General features: G+C 41.2%; 1 protein-coding gene across 2 annotated transcripts in view; it reads right to left on the bottom strand.

Annotated features, from left to right (window-relative positions):
- Window positions 1–16877, bottom strand: part of PXDN (peroxidasin) — a 158523-nt gene that overhangs the window by 72672 nt on the left and 68974 nt on the right. For both annotated transcript variants that reach the window (XM_090032778.1, XM_090032788.1), the window contains 4 exons: window positions 9448–9519; window positions 8715–8786; window positions 5730–5899; window positions 1510–1627 (listed from right to left, as the gene is read on the bottom strand). In XM_090032778.1, the coding sequence (XP_089888904.1) occupies window positions 1510–1627; window positions 5730–5899; window positions 8715–8786; window positions 9448–9519 (432 nt within the window). The remainder of the gene's footprint in view (window positions 1–1509; window positions 1628–5729; window positions 5900–8714; window positions 8787–9447; window positions 9520–16877) is intronic.

Below are 16877 nucleotides of genomic sequence, written 5' to 3'. Positions count from 1 at the left end.
TTGAACCTGATTAATCTATCTGCCTCTACTACCTTCTTGGAAATGAATTCCACAAGTTAACTGAACATTGCCTAAGAAGTACTTTCTGTTGTTGGTTTTAAACTTGCCTTCTGCTAATTGTAGTGGGTATTCCCTAGTTCTAGTATTCTGGCACTTGGCTCATATCAGTTGTCTGTTCACTTTGTCCACACTCTTCATGATTTTATAAACCTCTATTGCATCCAGCCCTCAGCCTTTCCAAATTGAAGAGTCCTAGTCTTTTAAGTCTCCCCTGGTATGACAGCGGCTTCATGCCCCTGATCATTTTGGTTGCCTTCTCTGTACCTTTTCTAATTCTACTACATCCTTTTGTAAATGAGAACACCGGAACTGCACAAGATATTCAAGATGTGGGGACAGTATGGTTTTCTAAGTGGCACGACAATGTCCTACATTTTGTTTTAAATTCTCTTTCTATTGATGCCCACCATTTTATTAGCTTTTTTGGTCTGGCTGCACATTGAACAGACATTTTTAAAGAATTATCCACAATGACTCCAAGTTCTCTCTCCTGACTCATAACAGCTAGATGAGAACAAAGTATTGTGCATGTATGTAGCTAAGGTTATTTTTCCCCAAATGTATTACCTGGCATGTATCAACACTGAAGTTCATCTTTTTTTTTTTGCCCACTCACTTAGCTAGATAAGATCTTTCTGTTGCTCCCCTCCATCAGTTTGGAACTGACTACCTAGAATAATTTGGTATCATCTGTAAACTTGGAAATTTCATTGGGCACCCTTTTTCCAGATCACTGATGAAAATGTTGAGCAACAGTGGGTTCAGCACAAATCCCTGTGAAACTTTACTAATGAGCTTCCTCCACCCTTAAAAGTGAGCATTTAGCTCTACTCTTTGCATCTCACCTTTTAAACAGCTCTCAGTCTACAAAAGAATCTTCCCTCTAATTCCATAGCAACACAGTTTTGTTTTAAAATCCTTGGTGAAGGACCTTATCAAAAGGACCTCTCAAGATCTTTGAATTATTAAAGCAGTATGTAAGGCATGGCAGAATCTGATCAGTCTACAATACTATAGCCATGCTAGATGAAATGCAAGAATGGTTAAAGCTATAAAAAATACAGAAGCACCTACCTACTGCACTTGAAAACTCCTCACTTCCACATGCAAACTGGGCAATTATATGCACATATAGGATTACCTAGTCCTTGTACACAATACATCATTTAAATCAATCTATGGGTTTCCTTGCTTGTTCGTTTGGTGTATAGGATTTTTTTGCGAGAAACTGCAACTGAATATCTTGCCTACAATATCACACACATGTTTTCTGAGCTTTTTATTATAAGACTGTCATGTTTTGAACCACAAAGGAACTGGACCCAATTTTAATTACTTTATATAATATGATGGTGTTCTTAAAATTGAAATACTTAAAATGTATTGCACAGGAAACGTATGTACTATTTCTCTCTCTCCCTCCTCCCCATGCCCTTTGCCCAAGCTTACTTGTTTCGAAGCCAAATAATTTCTGGTTTAGGATTCCCTTCAGCTCTGCAAGTGAAGTATACTGTATTCCCTGAGGTAACATCTACATCTTGAGGCTCTGATGTAATTCTTGGCCTCTCTAAATCAACAATAAAATGTATAAGGAAAAGCTGTTTGTTAAAATTACTAAAGAATGGCTAACAATATTTATATTTTTCCTATGTACCTTATAGAATAATGCTTTTCACAGAAGTTTTAAATGAAACAATTTATATGCATGATCAGGATTAAACACACTTTTTATCATATAGCACTATCACTGGTTATCTGATATCTAATACTTCTTTGTGTCAAACTAAAAAAAATACCTTTACAAATTTATATCAGACTCTGGAGCACAGTATTTATTTTAAACACACATTTTGATTTACTTTCTAAGAAACAGCATTACACCAACAAGCACAGTAGCCTGCAAGGGGTTAACTGCAAAACACTACAGCTCATAGGGCATATGTCACTCAGCCGCTTAGAAATTGAGTAACCCAGGGCTATGGGAAGGTAAAAGTGTCATGGTGTAAGTTACATTAACTCTTCTGAAAGAAAAGATTCTTCAATGTGCATGTAAAATACTTTTTGCAAGCTTGACTGAATGTATCAGAGTCACCTAATCCTACCCGTGTCAATAAGAACTTTCACACTTTTCCAAGTCAGGAACAATTCCTTAAAACTTTCTTGATCCTATATCCATTGTACAAAAAGCAACACAGTATATGAAACAGTATAAAATATCAAAACTGACTACTAAACGGTCTCACTTCCATTCTATTTGTGCTCAGATTGCTCTTTGGAGCCAACAGGAATTCTGTGTGCCCAGAAGGGAAACCTCAGATGACAGCAGTATATAATCCATTGCATATAATACACATTTATCCAGTACACTTTTTGCTTCCATTTTCAGTAAGGATTGTTCCAGTATTTCGAGGCTCCACACCCCTCAGACAGAAACATTAATTGTAGGATTTTTGGCAATTTGTTTCTTTCTTAGCATGGTAGCATCACATTTATCCAGTATGTCTGCATAAAGGAGCTATTCTTGTCTGAGTAGATTGAATGTGTTAATTCCAATCAAAGTTAAAGAACTGTACAGGAAGAGTTATTTTCTAAAATTATTTTTATAAGTTTTTCAGTACTATGTGGAACAATAATGTTACTTGATATTCTGAAGCTGAAAGCCAGTTAAAACAGCTGCTTGGAAGAATTTACAGCAGACAAATACAGAAAGGAAAAAACTTTCCAATATGAACATATTCAGTTCTTAGGTCCCTCTCATGCCATAGGGCTTTTATCTATGCATGTTGGCTAATGACAGTTAATAGCGCTATGATACAATAACACAGTGTGTGCATCTATACAAGATGCTTCAAGCATAGTAGACTAATTCTACTGTATTTTACCATGGTGGGCAATGTGCTCACCAGTGCTAATGTACAGCAAAATTTGTCTACTACACACTAGCATCACCAATAAAGCTAATGCGCAGTAGCACCAATTACAGCTCATTAAGGTAATACCTGTAGTTACAGGTACTAACCTTAATGCACCATAATTATGGCACATTAATGAATGTGTAGGTGTGCTCACTGTTAAACATGTTAGCCCTCAGTGGGCAGGACTACATGTTCATTAATATGCTGTAAATACGCTGCATTAAGTACCTGTAATTACAGGTACTAAACAATACACTGTAATTGGCACTACTGCGCATTAACGCATAAGCATGGGTTTTGCCTGCCGCACTAAGGTGCAGTAGAATTAGCCTACTGTGCTTGAAGCGTCTCATGTAGATGTGCCCAGTATAGGTACGAATGATCTTGTTTACAATCAGCTCATCATCAACATCAAAAGTTGAGTCTTAACATGTTTAGTTCTGTATTGGTTAATGACATATAAAACAATCTAATGTTTCTCTATAAGCAAGTTCACAGATGCATATCAAAATAGCTTCTTTTCTCTTTCTCTGAAGAATAGTTTACCACGAGTTTGGGAGGAAAAATGAAGTGTCACGAGATAATAGCAGGGCATACATGAAGATATGTAAGGTTAGGTAGAAGTCACTGCTAGAAAAGCACATGTGGAAATCATTAGCAGAGATGGTAGATGACATTGCAAAAAGAAAGGATAAGCACATCAAAGAAAGACTGAATCTTACTTTATGTTTATGCATCCAAGGGCCCTGGCAGAAATTACATTTATTGTGCAATTCAAGTGCTAATCACATGGTAAATGGTAATATGCCACATGTTCAGTAAATTTGGGATTCAACACTGACAAGTGCAAAGTGATGCGCCTGGGGAGGAACAACTGGCACCATACCTACAGGTTGGGGAACTCCATTCTTGTCAGTGCAGAGGCAGAAAAGGATCTCAGAGTCATCATTGACTCCAAGATGAACATGGGCCGGCAGTGTGGGGATGCAGTCAGGTAGGCCAACCGTACCTTGTCATGCATCCACAGATGCATCTCGAGCAGGTCTAAGGAGGTGATACTCCCTATCTATGCGGCACCAGTCAGGCCGCAGCTGGAGTACTGTGTCCAGTTCTGGGTGCTGCACTTCAAGGAGGCATGTGGACAACATGGAGAGGGTCCAGAGGAGGGCCACTCACATGATCAGGGGGCAGCAGGGCAGACCTTATGAGGAGAGGCTACGGAACCTGAACCTGTTCAGCCTCCACAAGAGAAAGCTGAGGGGGTATGTAATGGCCTGTTACAAACTAGTCAGGGGGGACCAGCAGGCACTGGGGAAGTCCCTGTTCCCCCGAGTACTGCCAGGAGTGACCAGGAATAATGGTCACAAGCTGGCAGAGGGTAGATTTAGGCTAGATATCAGGAGGCACTACTTCATGGTCAGGGCAGCTAGGATCTGGAACGAACTTCCAAGCGAAGTGGTGCTGACTCCTACCCTGGGGGTCTTTAAGAGGAGACTAGATGTACACCTTGCTGGGGTCATTTGACCCCAGTACTCTTTCCTGCCATTGCAGGGGGTCAGACTAGATGATCTTCTCAGGTCCCTTCCGACCCTAGAAACTATGAAACTATAATTTATGGTACAATAGAATGGGAAACCAGGCACGAAGATGTTCCATTTAATATGACACAGCTTTGTGGCTCATTTGTATCACGCTTTAATCTGACTGTATGGCACACAGCCCAACACCATGCTGCCTGGCATGCCTATGCTGTGCAGCCCAATGCCAGGTTCACAGGCCTGGCAGCTGTGGGCACAGGAAGCTGAGGACCAGGGAGCTGCCTGGCCCACAGCTTCCTCTGCCCCTGCCCTGGCATGCAGGCACCTGGTTTCACATGGAATGAGGACCAGGGAACTCGCCATCAACAGCTCACTGTACACTGGCATGCATGTAGCCAGCTAAACACCTCAGCAGAAGTGTGATTGGATCTTAGGAATTTTATCTCGGGTCCTAACAAGTGTACCTCCTGTCACGTGAGACCATGAACATCTGGCATGGCAGGATGTGCAATTGCTGAGATTCAGAATAAAATTCCTCAATTCCATCACACACTTACTAACATCTGAAAGGGGCCTAAGTGACAAAAGGTAACAAGAGGCAAAAGGACTCTCATCCTTCTCTTCCTTTTTCTCCTCCTCACCAATGTTTCAGAGACTTGCACAGCATTATGTTTGTACTCACACATTGTTCATCTACCCCAGAACCTACGTGGCTGAAATGGAGCCTCTGGAACATGTTCAGAAGCAAACTGCATGGCAAACAGAGCTACACAAGTGGAAACAGAATCTAAACATGTCATAAGTCCTGAAAAGTATGCTTACACAACTATGCAAGTGCCATTTAGGTATGGAAAAGTAAAATAGGATTTGGCCAAAAAGGTACAACATAAAAGTGCAGAGAGTTGGGAACAAAAAGACTTCTGGGGAAATAAAAGAAGGAAGGGAAAGACAACCAGAAGGGGGAAAGAAAATATGGAATCTAAAAGGAAAAGCAGCATAGTAGCCTAAGATGGAGACTGAGCAGAGAGAGTATTCAGCTATGTCAAAAGCAGACAGAGAAGAGAATCTTACAGTTGGTTCAAAGTAGCCATTGTACACCTAGTCTAAACAACAGGCATTTTACATTCTTGTGAATGTAACACACTTGTTACAATGTAAAAAATATTTAACACACTTAAAAAAAAAAAAAAAAAAGCAAAAAAAAAAAACACCTTACCACAGTTAAGTTCTTCTGGCGTTATTGTGGCCACTGATCTTCCCTGGATCCTTCTTGGATATTCACAGGTAGCTGCTGCTTGGGCATTGCCAGATTCTGCATATGTCTTCAACAGCTCTGCTAGCCATAGAATTTCACAGTCACAGTGGAGAGCATTTGAGTCTAAACGCCTGTGTAAAAGAAGAACCATCCACTATACTTAATAATAAGCTAGGACAATTCATTAGATTTTTAAAAACTATGATGCAATGCTCCATGTTTATTTATTTACTATTACATATGAAAACCTCAGTTAAAAGAAAGTTATTTAGTCCCCTTTTGTACATATGCATTATAATAGAGTGTACAATTACATAACAGCAATGTTTATTCTAGAAACCTGTCATCATTCATGGCACAGGACAGACAATGCTCACTGTTGTAGTCAGCAATTTGATATTATTTATTCCCATTTTCATCCAAACCATCTAAACTCTATGGTATTTTTTATTACACTTATCTTAAGAAATGTATTGTTAGCATATGTTATGGAATTCTTCTTCTAAAATATCCATTATATATTTTAGAATATTGAGACAATGCCCCAGATATCTGTTTCTAACTCTTCTTGTATTCACTAAGGCCTTAGGTGCCTGAATAGGAGCTACTAGCTTTCAGAAAGTTATACACCGAATCAATCACATCATAGGTAATGAGCAGGGACCCTGTTTTTTCTGATAAAAATAGCAAATTCTCTGATAAACCCTGCAAATCCATGATTAAAATGAAATGCCACTGTATATCTATATATATCAACTGAACACAATATTTTATTGATATAGTTACAATTTGAAAGCAATTTGGAAGCCAACCAGTGTCCCAATCACAATAATAAAATGAATTCTAAATACCTATAAGCTATGGCATTTTATTTTGTGGTATTTTATCATGGAAAAATCAGAGCTCCCACTGCCCTAGTAATGCACCCCCTGCTCACCCTGTATCAGTAGGGGGCACAACCCCATGCCACTGCCCCCACTGCTGCTGGTCAGGCAGGGAATACCTCACCAGGGAGGAGCAGGGCTCACAGTGGCAAGCTTGCCTACCTGGCAATGCTCTGCCCTGCTGTGCTGGATCCCACCTGCTGGGCTGCGGATGCCACAGGGGAGAGTAGCAGGGCAGGGAGCCCAAGCCGGTAGCTGGCAGCCTGCACCTGCCCTACACACAGATCTGGGGAGCAAAGGTTCCCTCTGCCCCCTCACCCAGGAGTGCATGCAGCGGCAAGATGCCAGCCCCATCCTTCACCCCCTGGATGAGACTCCTGCAGCCCCATCCTGCTTCCCGCTAGGGTTCTGCAGCCATACATTCTGGCCCTGGGCCCCATGCCTCACCTGGGTGGGCAGCAACCCCAGCCCCAGCCCTGTCCAACTCCCTCCCTCCTTTCCTACGGGGGCTCAATCCTCCCTCCCCGCCACCAGACTTACCTGTGGGAGCTGCTCTCCAGGCTGCCTGGTGGCCATGTACATTTACATTCACATGGCACCCCATGCCCGACCGCCATCCTCCCACTCCACCCAACCCCCTGCAGGATGGAACTCTGCCAGCCTGCAGAGAGCTCTTTGCAAAAGTGCAAAATCCACACTTCTCCATTAAAACAAGAAATCTGCATTTTTCTCACGTAAAAGGCAAAATTCTCATTTTTCTCTGTTTTTCCATGGGAAATGGAAACCTGGATCCCTGGTAATGAGTATCATTATCCATATGCACAAAACGCAGATTTTTATTATTTTATACATTAAATGAGGTTGGGATCATATGGAAAAATAGTATGTGATTACGTTATTAAAAACTAAATCATAATATTAAAACTAGATCATACAGCATAGCTGTAACTCATAGGGGCTCTGGCCTAGGTGGGAGCAGTGGTAGCAGAAACCAGTGCCCTGTTTGTTCACCCATACTATGATACTTACATAATGTAAATATATGTAAGAGTAGAATTAAAATTGAAAAAAAAAACAAAAAACAAAACAAAACAAAAAAACAATCAACCTAGATGAAGCATTTCTTGACAACTGAGTTATCAACTTTGTGATCTAACTTTATTTTTAGATAGCGTATTTTTTGTTATGTAAATTCTTGGGGTTTAATTTTTTTAATAGAAAAATTAAAGAATAAATCCTATTACATATAACTAAAAATCTTCCCCTCCCTCTTCCCTTAATTACTAACTTCAATATTTAAAGTCTGAACTTTCAGCAAAGGCTTCCATCTGTTAAGGTACATGACTAATTACATGGGCCGATACCATAGGGTTCCTATCCTGTGTAGTTGAACTGAACTTCAGAGGAGGAGACCTAGCTCACTGAAACACGCACGATGTTTTCTTCAACAACTAGGACAATGATGTTCCAATTTCAAAGGCAGAAAACTGACTCAAAAATAGCTTAGTGAAATAATATTATGAACCTGTCAAGGAATGGTATGATTTGCAAGTAAGTGCCTTAGTTTTTTACAATTTTAAACACTTAATTTGTGTTTGAGCTGCTTAGTACATTCCTAAATCAATAAAGCACTCTGAAAGATATTATAACTATAGTCACAGTATTGGACAAAAAACCAAGAGAAAATATAAAGGGCAACAACTGTGATCTGAGATGATAAAAAGACAATATTAAAACATACTGAAGGAGGAAAGGTTCAAGGAGTAGTTTATTTAGTCTAGATAACAGAAGACTCACTGGAGACACGGTCAGAGTTGATAAATAACATAAAGATAACAGATGAAGGAAGAGAGTTAGTCCTAGTCACAGCCATCAAAAATTGTGGGATAAGGAACAATGATCTCAAGAACTGGCAAGAAAAGTTTAGATTACGTATTAAGAAAAGTTCTGTAGAGTAAGAATAATTAGGCAGTAGAACCCTCTGCAATGGAGGGTGGACACTATAAGATGTAAATAGATTATTTTATGTTCTCCACTATAAAAGTAAATTAAATTCACTTACAGTCTCTTCATTGATTCTAGATGACTAAAAGTCCCAGGAACTAAATGAGCTATTCTGTTGTTATGTAAAAATCTGTTAAAAAACAGAGAAAGATGCACATATGAATCCAGAGTCAGAAACAAACAAACTAGCAAAAGAAACTAATCTTACAACATATAAAAAGTAAACTTGGTTTATTTCTTGTAAAATCATATGGTGATTCTTGCTTTGTTTTAAAAAGGTATTATTCTATTCCCACGTTTTTTCCCCAAGACGAACTAATTTCAGCATCTACAAAAATATGCTAAATATTACAAACAGCTTGTGGCAAGGAAGAGTGGGGAACAGACAAACCAAATGATTTATGTTTATACAACATCAGCAATATGAAATTCTTGCCTTATCAAATCTCTCTGTACAACTATGATGCCAGGCAAACGTCAATCACATTCTTTGGAATTGGTTTTGAGATTGCAAAACACACCTTAAAAATACTATTGTATCATTCTGCCAGTCTAAGATCTATTCATATTAAAAGCAATTTGGAAGGCGCTTGGCACTTCCCAGAGGGCCATCAGCACCTTAAGGGATCAGGCCAACTATGCTAGCTAGTATTATGTCAGCACACACCTATATACATAACCACGTAAAGCTCTACAAAAGATAATGTTGCTTCCTAGTTTCAGAATAGTGGATAGCCTCTCGCAAGCTGATTCTACTGTACCACACCCTAAAATAAAATAAACAAACTTACAGTCTTTCAAGTTTTGGAAGATGGGTAAAGGATTCAGGTTCCAATGTTTCTATTTGATTAAAGTGCAGATACCTGTAAATGTGTTTAAAAACAAAAAACAAACACACGCACAAAATTTACTTACACAATTTATGAAATGCTTCTCATTCGGTCAAACAACTAAATGACAAATAGTTCATCGTATTGTTTCATAATTGCCTTTTGATGCCATTCGGATCATATCCTTTGACATGAAAGAAGTAAGACTTACCTAATAGGAAGGCTGGAAAAATTGTTATACTGGTACCACAAATTAGATTTTTGGAACAAATATTCATATTTCAAGTAAGCTGTTACTAAAGCTAAACTTTTATTAAAACCATATATGAATAGCCTTTGTACAACAAATGAACGTGAAAAAATACAGGAAAAATGCATATTTACAGATATACTACAAAATACTTGCAACCTTCAGGCAGCACCAACATTTTTCATAGATCCTACAGTTTGTGAGCCATGTAAATAACTGAGACCAGTCAAAGATGCTGTCTGAAATGTCACCTGATAAAGACCTCTGCTTCCATAACTATTTTATCAGTAACTTTTAAAACTGAAAGTTCTGAAAAAGTTCTCGCTGCTGCAAGAAAACTTAATTTAAAATAAGAACTCTCCTGCCTTGTAAATAGAAGAATTCTGTGCTAGAAAACAATCATAATACAAAACTAGCATCCAAATGCTGGATCTCTCCCCACATGCCAAAAAAATAAAAAAGACAGTCAAATAGTTAATAGCATCTGGTATGTGAATGATTGCTGAAAAAAGTCATTGAGAAAAAAAAGAACTACTTTACATAAAGTCTATTAATGATCTTTCTGGACTATAAAATCTTTGGATATTAAAATAATAATACTTGGTACTTATGCTGGATTTGAACCTGTAACAACTTTAATGTAAGCAAGAGCCATAAGGTTGGGCTCATGTTGCTTTATAAAGGTGAATTCATCATAAGAAGTGTGCCAGGGACAAATTACCCCAATTTCACAAATGAAACAACAAGATGGAAAAAGCACACCTGAGCAAATAGGACAGGAAATGATTTGTGCCTCTTGAATCCTTATAATATCCAAATGTATTCACACTTCTTAAAGTTTGTTCTTTGACCAGCACCACTTTGCTTCTTTAATACACATGTATTTTTGCAATATGAAGAAGGCAGAAGATTGAGAAAGCCAGTGATACAAAACAGAGAAACATACACCAAATTCCTCAGCGTGAGGTGTAAAACTGAGGAGAAACAAACTTTCGCACACAGAAACACCAACTGCGCTCTAGTCTCAGACAAAAGCAAAATGCCAGGTATTCAGTTGAAAAGGAAGAAGAAATGGGGACCATCTCAGAAGCAACCCTTATTCACAGGACTCAGGCACATACACCACTCACAGCCAGACAAGTGCCCAGCAGTCCAATGTTAATGGGCTACTGACAGGAAAGAGGGCCGTCCAACCCATCATTATAAACAATGAGAAACCATGATCCAGGAAGCAATGTCAGCAAAGGGTAAATAGGAACTATATAAAAGCCACAGCTATAATACAAAAGTAAATGTGACAAGAGACTTCTGAAGCCAACAAGCCCCATTTGCAAACTTCTCTCTACTAAATTGTAAAGCATTACAAAAAATAATTAAAAATACTCATACATTTTGTATTGTTAAAGAGATGCTGTAGCTGTGATGGGTCAGGAAATATGAGAGACAAGGGCTGCTTGCAGACATTAAAAATAGACAAAAAACCACACTTTACCGGAGTTAGCAGCGTGTTACTTCGACCCGGCTCCGCAGCATCTGTATAGATCGGGTGCTTCAGCATTATCAGTATCATGGCACTTTTATCTAATAGCTGACTGACTCACTGAAGTGCCCAAACTATACAGTTGTGAGATGAGCCAGGTTCAGCTAACACGCTGCTTCTTCTGGGCACGAGCTGGGCTTGCTGCGGGAGCATGCCAAGTTTAAAGTACTGCTGCTTTTTTTTTTTTACATCTAAAAGCAGCCAAGGATTCTTGTGGATGATGTCTTTAAAATACAACGCATTTTCCTTCATGTTGCTATTTCTTATGTGCAAGAGGGAAAGGTTTTAAAGGCCAGAAGATTTTATGAGCTTTATGACATTATGAGTCTCTTGGGAAAGTGCTCCTTTCCCTCTTCCCAAGAAATATAACATCTTTTGAAGAGGTTTACAAGAGATGGGTCATTCAGTCAGAAACTGTATCATGTGATTGAGGTCAAAAGCTCAAAGAGCACATTCCAGATACTAAAATACTCAGTTTGATATGAATAATCTATAAACAAACCATGAGCTCAAATACATTTGAAGAGTTATTCATTACGAAACCCCCCCACAAATTAGTACTAGTCCCAAATGTTTTCTCCAGCAATCCATGGATAGAGAAAGATGACAAAAGTGAAGAGGAAATTATTTGCTACAAAATATCTGACTTCCTGCCAGAAAAATCGCTATGGTTACAGAACCAGTTACAAAACTCCGATTAGAAATCAGCAGTTTTGGGGTTTGACTGCAGTGTTCTCTTAACCACTCTTATCACTTTTCATTTTCTTCTGCCTGAACCAAGTACCCATACGAACTCCTTCCTTGAGTATTCAGTTCAATTCAATTCCAAGTATGTAATGGAGTGACACACTAACAAAACGTAGCCCAAAATAAATCATAATGATACATCCTAAAGCCATTTATGCTAGAAAATAACCTTGCAAAAAACCCCTGCTTTTCAGGGGATATAATCTCCTTGTTAAAAATTATCTAGTACCATTAATTTGATATGAAAATAATATCTATTTTTTACTTTCAACTATTAAAAAACCCCTTATATTCTTTCTTCTGAACTTTGATTTGGCTGTTAGATCAAACAATCCTGTTTGATAAAAGGATAAAAGGAAAGAAAGAAAGAGAGAGCATACTTTATTAATCTTGGAAAAGGGAGTGTGTAAGATGTAACTCACCCCAGGTAGCAATAACTCTATGTTAATGCAGGCGTGCTGAACAAAATGGGTTTGAAATGACCTCACAATTAGAAAGGTCAGAGAGCTGCTTCTGAGTAGATAAAATAACTAATCAGTGCTTGAAGACAATCCAGAACAGCTGCAGATACACATACCCTTTCTCTTCACCTATTTTTACTAAATTAACACTCTTATAAAGGCAGGGTAGAGAAAATCCATTTCCATTTATGTTCAGCTATTCACCTCGTGGAGACTCTAGAAATGAAACTAAGTTAAAGATTCTGTTTTGTACTGTAGTCTGACTCTGGAGGAATATCAGTGTTAAAGGGGGGGGTGGGAGGGGGAGGAAGAAAGCCATCAGCATGCACATTTCCACAGTAGTGGGGATGGTCTTAACCTAGGAGAGGCTTAAAAGCAGCCTGTGCGCTCCATCAGTTTAGGTCTACAGTCCTTATAACAGCAGATCCTTGCAGAAAAGTCTTTAAATTCCATAAATTAGTCATTATATACAGCTTTTTAAATACTGGGCGTGCCAGCAAACAGAAATACTGTAGGTGTGTCTACATGAGACGCTTTACTGTGCAATGGACTAAACTACTGTGCAGTGAAGTATTACCATCTGCACATGCACACATTTACTGTGCAGGAAATTAATCTACTGCACAATTAGTTTACTACCTATATTAACAAGTAGTAAACTAACTGAGCAGTAGATACTGCACAGTAACACTCATGTAGGTGCTAACTGGGAGTAAATTTGCTCCCGGTCAGCCTAGGCAGCAGGGGGCCACAGGAGACAGGAAGCTATCTGTCCCTGACCCTGGCACTGCTCAGCTCCCCTGCTCCCCCCAGGAGCTTGAAGTCAATCAGCGCCAGAATTAGAGAGCTCTCTGGCCCATCCTGGCTCCCAGGGTAGAGTTGGCAGCTCTGGAGGGCAAGCAGGGACTGAGAACCCAGCCCCCACCTGTCCCCCAGAGCAGCTCTGTGCAGTACAGAGCTGGATGCTCCAGGTAGTGGGCAGGGGCTGGGGATCCAGCATGCCATGTGGAGCTGCTCTGGGAGACAGATGAAGGCTGGAGTCCCAGCCTACACCCGCAGCGTGGAGCTGCTCTGGGGAACAAGCAGGGGCTGGATTCCCAGCCCCTGCCTGCTCCCTAGAGCAGCCAGCTCCACACTGCACAAAGCTGCTCCAGGGACAGGCAAGGATTGTCCCCCCCCCCCCCCGGCTGCTCCCCAGAGCAGCCAGCTCCTTCCAAGCAGGGCAGCTGCCAGCGGGCCCTATGCTCCACTCTCTTCCCCTCCAACCTCCTGCAAGGCAGGAGGCTTGAGCCAACAGCTGCTCCACACCCAGGACAGCTCCCAGTAACCCCCTGGCAGGCAGGGAAGCCATACCCCCCTGCACAGCAGGAGGCTTGCTAGCAGCTGTGTGCCTTGATGGGACAGAGCTAGGAAAGCTCTGCCTGCTGCAATGGCAGCTCTCTCCTGGTCCTGTGGATATCAGGTTCCCTCCTGATGTGCATGAGGCCAGGAGACAGCTGCTGCTACAGCCAGCAGAGCTCCCCTGGACCCATGCCCACTGGGACTGGCCCCATCCCCCTTGCCAGCCCCCAGCTACCACCAGGGGGAGCGTGGCACTCCTTCTGGCTGTTGCAGGTGGGCACAGCAGGGCAGAAGTGGCCCTGTACAAGAATGTTCCATTAGGAGCAAATCTGCACCCCAAGACTGAACACGTGCAGACATGCTCCAGGAAGGCTTACTGCACAGTACTTTACTGCACAATAAGCCTATTGCAAATAAATAGCACGTTATAACAGAAGGCCTCCTTGGGGCCCGTCTACTAACAGCCACAACCACCTATTTTGGGCCAACCGCCCTCCTTCTCTACTGCCATGCCTTGTTGTTAATTAATTAATGATCTTAATTAGGCGGGAGGCTACCCATTTCTGCCCCAATGTCACAATGTCAGGGGGCGCTATCTGCGGGTCTGTTCCTCCCATACACTGCAGCCCAAGCCTCGCAGATGCCATCCATTGTTGTCAACATCCTCAGCCCCACTCTGGGCCCCAGAATCCTCCAGTTTGAATCCCACCTGGATCTCTCCACTCAGGCGACCTACTCTGCCTTCATTCTAAGCTACATAGCTCCCTGAATAGTTCCCCATTATGAGTGAGTATGGTGTCCCCCCCCCCCCGAGAGTTTTGGCTACACTAGCCCTGGCCTCACCTATAGGCCAGTTGGAACCCCAGGCCCTCAGCTCTTGGCGTCCCTCATGATGGGCCCCTGGCCCTTAGACCCTTCCCGTCCTAGTACCAGCACTGACCAGTCAGGGGATATCAAGACAGGTTCTGAGTCTATAGCCCCACCCTCTCTCTGGGGTCTACCTTCAGAACCCTACTAGCAGGTAACCCACCCAGTTGTGGAAGCTGGGGTTATTAAGGCGCCCCGACCCGCCTTTCACCAGGGTGATAACTGGCCTGGTATTTCCTGGAGGCTCCTGCGTCACTGAGAGCCCCACCAGGCCACCCAGTCCCAGCAGAGTGCAGTTTTAGGTCATGCCCAGGACCAGGAGCCTCCAAGCCATCCTCTACAGCTCCTGCCCTTACCTCCAGGATGTTCCAAGCAGCCTTGCATCCAGGAGATGTTACTGCCTGGTCTGCCAGCAGCAAAATGCTCTGTTTGTGTGAGCGGCCAGAGATCTAAAATGGCCACTGCAATCAAGCACCTGCTTTGCTCAGTCCTTAAAAGTGGCAGGCACCTACACTGCCCTGCCACACACATGTCAATGCACCCAGTGTTAAAAAGAAAAAAAAAGTAATTGTGAATAAGCATTTTATTCCAATATCAATTCTTATCAAAGAACATTTCCTTTTTTCCCCTCTTTATTATTATTTTTAGTATGTGTGGTGGTAGTATATAGAGGCCTCAATTGGGTGTCAGGTTCCCACTGTGCTAGATGTACATAAAAGAAAGTAGGAAGTTCTGGTTCCAAAATCACTTGTAAATCTTAAGCCCCTGGCAGATTTAAAATTTAATCATACAATGATTTTATCGCAGATCCTAGCAATCGTGCATCCTGCCATGCCAGACATTCAAGGTCTGTCATGCTAGGATGCACAATTGCTGGGATCTGAGATAAAATTCCTCAGATCCCATTGTGCATATGCTGGGGCAAGCAGGCAACTTCACAAAAGTTCATGTGCAGAGAGCTGCAGATAAGGGAGATCTCCAAGTGACAAACTTGTCAACCTGGCATCAGATTGCCTGTTGTGGCTTTAAATGTCCCCATGCACAGTGATTGGATAAACTCTCCATGTGCAGAAACATTTAAAGCCATGCCATGAAACCCAATATGTCTGGAAACATTTAAAGCCACTCCTTGAAGCCTGATGCTGGGTTCCATGCCACACATTCAAATTAAAGCAAGATGCAAACCAACAACTAAGATATTCATGCTTCTCTGAATGAGAAGCTTCATGCCTCTATTTACTCAAATACAAGATGAGGTTTTTCTCTCCCAAATAACAGGGGAAGTCACTTGTCTTGCATTCACATAAAACAATATTTTATTAAATATACTGCATGTATATATACTGCATGCATATATCATGAAACTGGTGCCAAACAGCATGTGCTCAGTCATGGAAGCCAAGTATGAAGTTAATTTAAATGTAGCCAACACTGAGCGTGAGTGTAAAGCAAGGGCCACACATGCTGATAGGAACCTCCAACAAGAATAGGTTAGTGCAACCCATCTGAATAAGAGGCCATATGTACTCAAATACAAGATGACTCTGATTCTAAAACTACCCCTCAATAATTAGATTCAATATACAGAAAATGTATAAAAGTGTACTATATTTTTCCAGATATGAAATCTAAGCATTGGAGGTTTCCCTTGAATTTGTCCCCTTCCCATTGTTACAGCAAGGTAAATGCATCAGGAAGGAGGGGTGTCAGATAGCCCCTTTGCCCTCTGCCCTCCAAATTCTTCCCTCTGAACTCTTTCACTCCCACCTTGCTATCAGACCTGCTCTCCCTAAACACATGGAAGTGAGAAGCAAATTAAAAAAAAAAACTTGTCCTTGAAATAAACATAGCTATAGCAATTTATATACATTACCCATAGACTTAGTTCACTCAGAAATTATGCATTTTAACTTTTTTGAAACTGCTGCAAGTTCTAGCACAGGTATTCCATAAACACACTTTTAGGTAGCACTTTAGCACCTACTTAGAGAGAGTATTTTATTTTATTTATTTATTTTTATTTAAATTTGTACCCGCAGCCAAACTAGGCAAAACTAATGCCAAATCCGAGTGTCCAGAACCATAAGTGGCCCTACTACCAGCAAACATCCTCCACCCGCACCTGGGGCTTCAGATGTTTCCAAAACCTTTGGTGGGCATCCTACTTGCAGGTCTAAGCCCGGAG

Source organism: Crocodylus siamensis, chromosome 1, assembly GCF_052110815.1.
Source record: "Crocodylus siamensis isolate JL-2025a chromosome 1, ASM5211081v1, whole genome shotgun sequence".
NCBI lineage: Eukaryota > Metazoa > Chordata > Crocodylia > Crocodylidae > Crocodylus > Crocodylus siamensis.
The sequence above is the reverse complement of the archived record's forward strand: the minus strand, read 5'-3'. Positions and strand labels throughout refer to the sequence as shown.